This window comes from Telopea speciosissima, chromosome 1, assembly GCF_018873765.1.
Source record: "Telopea speciosissima isolate NSW1024214 ecotype Mountain lineage chromosome 1, Tspe_v1, whole genome shotgun sequence".
NCBI lineage: Eukaryota > Viridiplantae > Streptophyta > Magnoliopsida > Proteales > Proteaceae > Telopea > Telopea speciosissima.
This window is the reverse complement of record NC_057916.1, coordinates 22713213-22723689: the sequence shown is the minus strand read 5'-3', so window position 1 is coordinate 22723689 and position 10477 is coordinate 22713213. Positions and strand designations below refer to the sequence as shown.

The 10477-nt window shown below is 38.6% G+C and overlaps 1 protein-coding gene across 1 annotated transcript; it reads right to left on the bottom strand.

The window, feature by feature from the left end:
* Positions 1-1873: 1873 nt before the first annotated feature.
* Positions 1874-5775, bottom strand: LOC122672399 (clathrin light chain 2-like). The gene is made up of 4 exons (XM_043869882.1): positions 5678-5775; positions 5280-5647; positions 4148-4301; positions 1874-2574 (listed from the first exon to the last, which is right to left on the bottom strand). The coding sequence occupies exons 1-4, from the start codon at positions 5702-5704 to the stop codon at positions 2227-2229; spliced, it is 897 nt and encodes a 298-aa protein (XP_043725817.1). The 5' UTR covers positions 5705-5775; the 3' UTR covers positions 1874-2226.
* Positions 5776-10477: the final 4702 nt, after the last annotated feature.

Here is a 10477-nt window from a genome sequence, read left to right as displayed (position 1 = left end):
TAAAATGGTTGTTTAGCATGTCTCATTGTGTAATTTTAAATTTGAAATGGACGGAAATTGCCCCTTACACTTTTCCTTTCGAAACCCAAGTCAAGGCCGAATGGTTATTGTTCCCTTTTTGTTCAATAAGACGCTACCACTTTTTTTTTTCCGGCCCATCTGGTTGCGAGGAAAGGGCAGTGGAATCAGTTTAAAAAAGAAAACAAAAGCTTTGGGGAAGTAGTTTTCTATCCAAGAGTGTGGCCTACGCAAGTGCTCCCATGAGTCTATCTCCCTCCCAATATGGGGAAGACACTTATGCCCCGTTGTTTTGAGAAGGAGAGAGAGACACACATGAGAGTGTTGGCGTAGGTCACTTCCAGACAGAAAACTACTTTCCAAAAACTTTTATACTCATGTGTCGTGATCAGCTAAATTATCTTAAACTCTTATTAATATGGTAATATTATTTCTTAAATGGAAACGTTATTTTTCCGTGGTTCTCTGACCAAGACCACAGCCTATGCCAGCGTTTTCTCTCTATTTTTCTCTCTTTCCTCTCTCAAACAAGGGGTATAGATGTCTTTTCACAGTGGAGGAGATAGATAAATAAATGGGAACCTTAGCGTAAGCTGTGCTCCCAGACAAAGTTCTTTTTCCCTTTGTACAATTATGTTAAGTAATAATTAAAAGTATTTTTATTTTAAGGGGAGTAGTTTTCTCTCTCCTCAAAACTAAAGGGCAAAGGTGTTTTTTCATATGGAAAGAAGAGAGATAGACTCATGGGAATGCTGGTGGAGACCACACTATCAGACTGAGAACTTTTTCCTTTGTTTTAATTTCAATTTGATTTTACTTCTTCCCTCTCCTTTTTAATCGAGCTTTTGATTTTTCCCATCCCACAAAGAAAAAGCCCTTGCCATCCTTTCCAAGGTTTTACCCTTGGGCCACATTTGGAACTTGAATTTAATTTGTTGGGTGTAGGGGAGATCTCCTTCGATTGCAGATGACACGTTTGACTTTTGAGTGTGCACTGATTACTTTCAGAGATGCACCATCGAAGGCAACTGCAAAATTTAGAAAGGGATGTGGCCATGTGGGCTGGACGTAGGCAAATGGATTCTGATGGAAGCTCTTCAGAGAACAGAGCAGGAAACTGGATTCCATCGAAAGATCCTCAAAACTTAGTTGTGGAAACCAAACCGGAGAAAGAAGAAAGCTCCCCAGCCAACTATGCCTTCCCCATCGTCAATGACTGATGCCATCTTTGGTGAAACTACCTTACAGACAGTACGTGCTTTGGGGGGAGATACGAGTGATTTTGCACATCCAGAGTAAGAGAAATAATACATGTCCTTAGAATTGTAAAATTTGACTTGTAAATAGGAGACTTGAGGTCCTCTAAATTTTGAGTTCCATCTGAACTAACAAATGGTAGTTATGAGAAGCAAAAATTTTTGCCATATGTTATGTTGTGGAACCTCCAAACACGACTCTATATTGGGCAGGAAAACAATGACCGTAAAACAGCACAAAATAATATACACGAAACATTTTAGTCACTAGGATCCATAGCTTTTCCAAAGTATCACACGGACTGATGATATATGTCCATTCCAATTGTTGGATATAAAGGCCGTGGATTAAATTAATGGTGTCAAATGTCAGAGTTTAATTCAATCAAATACCTCCCTCCTATTAACATCTCATGTATATCCATACATGTATCAGTACTCTAACCCTTCTTAACACCAATAACCACCCATTCTACAAACATTCTTCATTGACGAGAAAAATTTCCGTGCCATCCATACCATTAAACACTGGCAACAAACTGAACTTAGTACAAGGGGCAATACACCTGGGAAGTAATTTTACGAGGCACAAAACAAACGCAGCAACGTTCAGACTAATACCATACAACCAGCACAAATGGTAAGAAGCAACATTAGCACAACGAAATGCAATACTACATAAGAAACAAGCACAATACCCTTTTCTACAATGTCAAAACCCAGAACAAGCAGAAGATCCTTTTTCTACATTATCTAAACCCAAAACAAGCAGAACACCCTTTTTCTACATTGTAAAAACCAGTATATATCTAACCTAGCAAAGCTCAGATATGTTTGTTTTCAGACTCATAAAGCTAGAATCAAACAAAGAAGCTCCAACAGCACGGTTGTCCGACCTAGACTAGCATACAAAAGCAGATGCCAAGGAGGGGAAACATCACATAATATGCTTTCAAGCAGCAGCTACAGCCTCAGGAGGAGTGGCAGCCTTCGGGGCAGTAGCAACAGCAAGACTCGATTTAGCATCTTTAGCAGGTGCCAGTGCAGGAGGTGGAGGTGGCTTCATGTGAGGAGGTGGATTGTGCTTGAGCTTCACAAGAATCTGGCGCATCCTTGAGAGATCAGTTGGTTTCCCAGGCTTTGGCCCTTGAATAACAACAATTGAAGGCTTCTTTTCCTGGTCCTTCTTTCCCCTCTTTTTTTCTATTGCCGGCACTTCATAAGGGACGAGTTCAGCAATCGCCTTCCAGTAATTCTTATCAGCCTCTCCATGAAACTTGTCCTGGTTGGCCAAAAATATCTGACAAACAGAAGAAAGTAAAAGAGAAAGCCAGAATGATTATTTCAGTTCTGTGGTCCGGTATTACACATCTAATAGCAAGTAAAAGAGTACTCACTAGATAGGTTCACCTATTTAGCCTACTCTTTTTCTTGTTTTATTTATTTATTTATTTTTTTTGGGGGGGTGGGGGTGTTGGTGTTAGGGGGTGCTCAGCTTACACTTCTGTGAGCAGACCCTAGAGCAGCTACTAAAAGTAATGCACACGCCCACATGAATCCTACGTGTCTCATTTCATCTATAGGTATAGCATACATTCCACTTCAAGGGTGGGAAAATACTAAATAGTCCTTCACACAAAAACAATTAGATGGTTATATTCACTCCCATCTCTACTTGCATTTCCTCTACCCCTCCCTCATTTTTTTTTTTTTTTTTGGGGGGGGTGGGGGAGTGGTCAGGGGCTTACACAACTAGCACACCTGCAACTTTCTATGATGACTCACACAGACACATAACACCCTAAAGCACACAAACATTCTTCCTGATCTCTCTCTCTCTCTCTGGAAGGAAGCCATGAAACTTGCTAACTTAGGAATACTTATACCTCCATAAGTAAGATTCGACCCCACCTTCACTGTGCAACAATAATAATCATTTAACGATTAAAATTTTATTAAAACAAAATAACTGCAAGTATAATATACATCAGATGCATCATGCTCAGTTAGATTGTCCTGGCACTAAAAGCTTCCTGTTTCATGGTTTATTTTTAATAACTAATGTTCTCTTGTAGTTAATGAATTCATCAAAGGGATAACAGCATAAGAATTGAAATCTCCTGCACATAAATTTTTATGCTATGAAGAATATGATGGTATTACAATTCCGAATTTAAACCACTTACAAGGATATGCATACTTCAGTCTGAAATTTGATGAAGGAATTAGGCTAATTCAACTACCAAAAAAACTATTTGATTCACCATTTTTTGGTCTATGTTCTCACATTACTATGAGATCCATCTACTGTAAACATCCTTATACACATTTGACCTCCAATAGACCCAACAGGAGCTTCCATAAGTACATAATGCAGAAAGTAACGCTCTGCTTCAAATAATTATTTAGTTTGGTTTTCTGTTTTTCCCCTTCAGAGGAATGGTCATCATATCTGCCTTTACCAAAAAGTGTGAAGATATTTAAATAAGGAGAATAGTTTTCTGGTCAGTGGAGCAGAGATGGACATTGTGATCTAGAACAACAGACCATGAGATTGGAATAAACTCTCCCCCCCCCCCCCTTCCTTATGGCATTAAGTGTCCGAAATACCCTCACAATGATGATTTCTATCACTCCCGTGTCCCCAGACTACAGTGATCTGTCAGACCAGAGAACCACTCCCGTTTAAATAAAATATAATACATTTTAATGGGAGGTGAGAGGGGGGAGAACTTGGGCAATCATCTGTAAAAAGCTATAACCTTACTTAAGCATACTATGATGATTAACAGAAGCGCATAAGATGGCATTAACAAGAGCAGAAATGTAAAAGCTAACAAACATGCAGCTAAGAAAGCACAATCTACTCATACCTTCTCTTTCTCCCTGTTAGTAGATTTGTTTGTCTCAATTGTGACCTTCCTCCTCCGGTAGAACTCAATTTTGTATTCGTCTGCTTCATCAATTATTTGGTTCAACAATTCTTTCTCCCTCTTCTCCTTTTCCTCTAAGCGAATTGCATTCAGCCTGTGATCAACAGGAAAAGGGGGGGGGGAATTAAAAAGAAGGAACCTTAGCCCAACGTTAATATGATACTTTATTTTATTGACTAATTTTCAGGAAGTAATATTCAAACTGCCTCCCAGATTGCAGAGCAACTTGGAAAACATTTAACTCCTCAAAAGCAGAGTAGAATCAGTTCCGAAATCAAACAAATGAACAGGGGGGGGGGGGGAAACAGAATTTACAGAATCTAACTCAAATAAACGGAAATTAGTTAAAAATAACAAACATTTATCAATCCGACTTCACAGAAGCACCCTATACATTGATGAATAATAAAGATCACGCTGGATTTATCAGACTGAAGTTTAGCTTAGGTATTTGCTCTGTATTTGATTCTTATTGGAACTTGTTATTTGAAAACTAATCGACACTTTTGAAAACTTTGAGTTCACTCGGCTCCTTATGGAAGATGGATAGATTCCCCGGTCTGAGGAGTGAACGAAATTGTTTTATTGGGGGGGGGGGGGGGACGATCCATAACATCTATGTCAGCTTTTCTATCTGAATGTGAAATTTAACAATTCTGTTTGGAGAAAGCACTTAACATAATTCGAGACTAAACGAGAGTGATGAACAGATAGATCGATGAGAAGTAACTGATTCCTATCATTTCTTCGGATGACCTTATGTAAACTTAAGATCATAATCAAATCAGACGATATCAGCGAGACTGAGGAAAACTGAAACCACTCCGGATTCAACACTCACGCCTGCTCACTTACCAGACTATGAACAACATAACTAAGAAAGCACAAATCGTTATCTGCCACGAACCCAATTAAATTATTGGAAGACAGGATCAGAGACCGATTTGCAAAGAAAATATACAAATAAATTTAGTAGATCGGTTACAGGTTCTCAAGGACATTAAATGGTGAACCAACAAATGAAATTGGGGAAGAAAAGGAAATCAAGATCAGGAGCTGAGCTATTTATTACCTTCTCCACTCTCTAAGTGCAAAACCCTCTTCAGATTGCATCTCCGATGGAGGCGGCAGCATCGGCCCGTCGGACGCGACAAAACCATCATCAAACGTCTTTCCATTAGATTCCGGAGAGAAGGACGAAAATCCGCCACCTCCAGTAAAGATCGACTGCGGGGACGGAGTTTCAGGCACCGTCTGTGAGATAAATCCGTCGTCTCCGGTACTGTAAGAGGGGTTATTGAAGATGGGAGACGAGTCACCGACCGAGTCCTTGACAGACTCGTTATCCGTGAAATTAGAGAAAGAGTCGAAACGTTGCGAAGTGAGGCGAGGATCGTAGCCCAAGTAGCCGTCGTCGTCGAAGGGACGAGTCGACGCGGGCTGTCGAGAGTCCTCACCGTTTTGACCAAAAGAGTCCGTGAAGGAAGAGGAAGACATTGTTTCTGTTACTCCGACCCAGGTCGAACTGCGCAACGTCCGCTTCCTTCGCTGACCGCACTTATCGGTGGCTTCTTAATATCTCTCCCTACAACTCCACAAGTGACCATTTGATGGGCAAACACATGCAAGTGTAACTGTTGGTGCGCAATGCGCATCATCATATCATGGCGTTCCTGTGTTGGGAAATTCAGAGATGCCGTATTATTAGCGAGGCTCCGTCAGCTTACTTTTGGAATTTGTGGCCGTCAGATTGGGATCACTTACATCCATGCAATCTTATCTTTGCCTCTATAAGCTTTTCAATATGATCGGATGGTTCTCATGTCTAATCAAGATATTAATCATTGTTAGATGAGTCAGAATCGAATCCGATGAACCTGTCAATGCGAATCAAAATCGGCCGAGTCCGATCCCCCTGTTTTGGAGCCTATTATATATGCCTGATACTTTTTTATTCCCCATTGTTTCTTTCTTTTAGTTAAAGAAATACTGAAATAGTAGAAAATTAATAGATATGCCTTTTGATAATAAGATCCTCAATTATTGAATAAAAAACTTCCAAAAAAATTACAGGTTTTGGGAAATCTTTTTCCTTCTTCCAATTCGGTGGTAATCCTATTGGAATCAATGTCATCCTCTCGTTTTCGTGGTTTTCCCTAGCATCTCATCCCAAAATTCAAAATAGGGAAGTAGGTATTTATCCGGAGTGGTCTACACCAGTATTTCCATGTGTCTATCTCCCTCCTCCTCAAAATAAGGGGGTAGAGGTGTATTTTCAAATGGGGAGCAGAGAGATAGACTCATGGAAGTGCTGGCTTAGGCCATACTCCTAGATAGAAAACTTTATCCCTTCAAAAAAAGTATATATATAGGGAGAAAGAGAGTATAAACATATATTTAACTGAAATTTTATATGTAAGGAACAATGGAATCTGCGTGTGCCCCAAATTTGAGCCCCAAGATGATTTGTGATGTGGCAAATACAAGTGGGCTATTGTACTTAGGTGCCACAATGTCATTGTATAAATTATTATTATTTTTTGACAACCTTGACATTGAATTCTATTATTGAAACAAAAAATTTGTTTATAAGAAAAGGATGTGGAATGAACCACTAAACTTTAGCAGGAGAGAAAGAGAGATAGATAAAAAACACCCTTTAGCAAGTGTATGCGCTTCCTTGTTAGTAGAATGAGGTGTTAAGAAAACTACACTCATACAACACAAAGGATTTTCGTGGTTCACCTCCAAGATGGGAAGTTACATTCATGGCCGAGCAATAGAACAAATTTCACTACTTCTGAAAGTGTTACAAACCCTCTACATCAGTCTTTCCAGATAAAATAACAATATATAGAGAAACCCTAACCCAGAAAATACAAAAATACCCCTAGAATCTAAAAATGACCAACTAGTCAAGGTTGGACCAAAACTAAACATATGTCGAAATACATATCGTTTCGACGATTTCGACGAGTTCCACACAACTCACTGCCTATAACAATGATGTATCTGCTTTTTAGGCCATCCAAACTTGTTTCGAGGTCAAAACGATCTTCTGAAGATCCTCTGAACCACTTTCTGGACCGAAATTAAACTTCACCAATAACATGAGGAACAAACAAAAAACTAACATGGAGTAAAAGAAGGCTAAAAGAACAGGATATCATCCTCTATAACTCAAGTGGTCAATCTAGATAACAAGAGGAAGAGTTTAGAAAATAAATTAACCAATTTAGAATCAGAAAAAACAGTCAACTGATCTAACTTTAATCTACGAGCAAATAACAAAGCATCTCAGAGTGCCTCAACCTCCATAGCTATAACAGAAAAGCCAAACCAATTTTTACACTTTGAAGCAACAAAAACGACACCGACGATGTTTGATGATGACACCCTTGCCACCAAAACAATTTTTAGCCTTACAAGAACCATCATTATGTGTAACAAATGATTTAACATTGGCCCTCACCCTGGCTCAATGGAATATTTCGTCCCCTGAGCCCTATTGAGCCAAGTTGTCACAATGATACGATGGAAAGCACGTATAGTAGCAAGGAAGGATTAGAATGATTACAGACACCTAGGTTTCAGACTTTCCAAATGTGCCACAACAGTATACCTCATTATGAAGAATAGCATTATTTGGATCCGGGAAACTAAAAGAAATCTTTAAAAGAAAAAAGAGAGAAAATTTCCTAAATTTATTGTAGGGGGCGCTGTTATCTATGCTGTAGCGCAGGCTGCACCCAGGCACATGGAGGCGATCATCCTACGTAGCAAGCCCATGTGCCTGGGCACAGTCTGCGCTGCGGTACAGAGAACATTTTCCCTTTATTGTATTACTATTACCTTTAAAATCCTTGGAATTACGTCTCACAGGATAAGTCAACTAACAATTAGAGACAAAAGTCACATCTGAACAAAATATGAACAGGGGACTTAATCCTCTTTAAAGCACATAGGAGACAATGCAATAAAATATTACCTTGCTAAAGAATCAATGCCCTAAGTAAATGTTTAAACTTAGGGCAACAATGTTAATTTTCCACAAAATGGACTAAAAAACATCACATGAAGATCCAAATCCTTAATTGAAGGGAAGATTGAGACAAACAATATAGAGCCAAGTGATATGCAGTTTTTACTACTAACACTCCATAATTGGATGGTCCCCAAAATCAAGAATCATATTTTGAACAATGTTATGGGTAATTTAGAGAATGACATTAGTTTCCAATGGAGAAAAATTACAACCAATTAAAGCTTTATTTCAATAGACACAATCATGGCATTTTAAATCAGCTACCTTGTGTACCCTTCCCAGTGAAGGACTACAAATTCTCCCATTTGGAAGAGTAAGGACCTAACCATCCATATAGATGTCAATAGGCAAACCAATCTCCACCCTTCTATGAAGACCTTTCAAAAGCAAATCCCTGCCCTTTATGATCAGGCCCAAGAACCACTCTTTCTAGTAGGGGTATCAAAAAACAAGAGTTGGGAAAATATTTCCCTATTATCACCCTTACCCATAAAACATCCTTATGTTGTAACAGCCGCCACATTCTTCAGATTGTAGAGCCACATTTTTTTTTTCAATTGATAACGAGGGGTATCCACACACATTGGCAACAGGACGGCCATCGTGCCTACTGTTGCACCAAACCTCTGTCACAACTGCCAATTAGCTTGAGACGGAGTATCGTGCCTACTGTTGTACGAAACCTCCATCACAACGGCCAACTAGGTTGAGACGGAATGACGGCTGGCCCAAGGTTAGGGCAATGGGATTCACCACTGAGCCAACACCTCTTGGATTAATAGAGCAACATTAAAACACCTAAAAGGTCGTACCCAGTGCACTAGGCTCCCGTGCTTAGCAAGGTCCGGGGAGGGTCTAATGTACGCAGCCTTACCCCTATTTCCAGAGAGACTGTTTCCAGGACTTGAACTTGTAACCAAGCATTTAGCAAGTGAGCACTTGACCACCGTGCCCAGCAACATTAAAACACCTAAAATCCCTAAAACCCAAACCTCAAACTTTCACCTCAGCCATTTAGACCATAATACACTTTTATTTGAATTATCCTTCAACCAAAATTGATGGACAACTTGATTAAGAAGGTTACAAATGGTGCCCAACAATAATAATATGGATGTGACATATGTAAGAAGACTATTGGCTACTATTTTGATCAAAATCTCTTTCCCATACGAGGATAAATAATTTCCCTTCCGATCAACAAATTTATTATGCAAATGCTCAAAAGGTTATCGTTTTTTATTTGCCAAAATCAGTGGAAATACATAAGTATTTTCCATGATTAGAGACATCCTTAAAATCTAAGAAGAAATCTCTAATATTTTGCTTAAGATTGTGGTTGATATTAGGGTTAAAACTAACACTAGACTTCACATTATCAATTTATTTTACATATACGTTACAATAATCATGAATCAATTAGAAAATAGCTTGACACTCATTAACCTCAGCGTTAGAGAAACAAAGACAATCATCGACAAAGAATTTATGAGAGATACTAAATCCCGCTCTACTAGTACGTACACTAGAACTAAAAGAAGATGATTCAGCTTGAAAAGATTTGCAGAAGAGTGCCTCTTGACTTAAGATGAATAAATAAGGGTTAAGAGGGCACCCTTGCCTAAGGCCATATATATTGAAGAGTGACTTGGCCAATAGCATCACCTTTGAATTTAACATGACATTCCGTAGTATTAACACATCTCATGATCCAATTAACCCAAGTGCCTAGAAAAAAAAAACAAAAAACTATTTTATCTAAACAATTAGCACCATTCAGTTTTTATCATAGGGCTTATTAAGATCAATTTTCATAGCCATCAAATCACATTTCCTTTCGGTGGAGAGCATTTAATGTAAAATTTCATGTCTCACATAGATATTATTAGAGTTTGCACAAGAAGGAACAAAAACACTCTAATAAGGGCATAAGACTATCAAGTACAACCTTAAACTTATTACTAAACACTTTGCTATTATTTTATAGGGTAAATGGCATCCAAGGTACTTTTATGTTTTAATAAATTGTAATTTAGATATCCGACGTTTCATATATTGCGTTTGGGATACCTAAATTGGATTATAATTAATCCAATTATCCAATTATTTTTTTTTTTTTAAATTTATCCTTATAAATAATTATTTTAATATTGGGCAAGAGATCTCTACTTGGTCGCATAGTCTCTACAGAAGCATCTGGGCCAATGGGTGAGCACGCCTGAGTA

Excerpts from the sequence above, each read along its gene's own strand:
- LOC122672399 (XM_043869882.1), bottom strand. The coding sequence starts at position 5,704 with ATGTCTTCCTCTTCCTTCACGGACTCT. Across the intron at positions 5,648-5,677 it reads CCTCTTCCTTCACGGACTCT|CCCGCGTCGACTCGTCCCTT; the intron begins TTTGGTCAAAAC and ends GACTCTCGACAG. Across the intron at positions 2,575-4,147 it reads CTAACAGGGAGAAAGAGAAG|ATATTTTTGGCCAACCAGGA; the intron begins GTATGAGTAGAT and ends TCTGTTTGTCAG.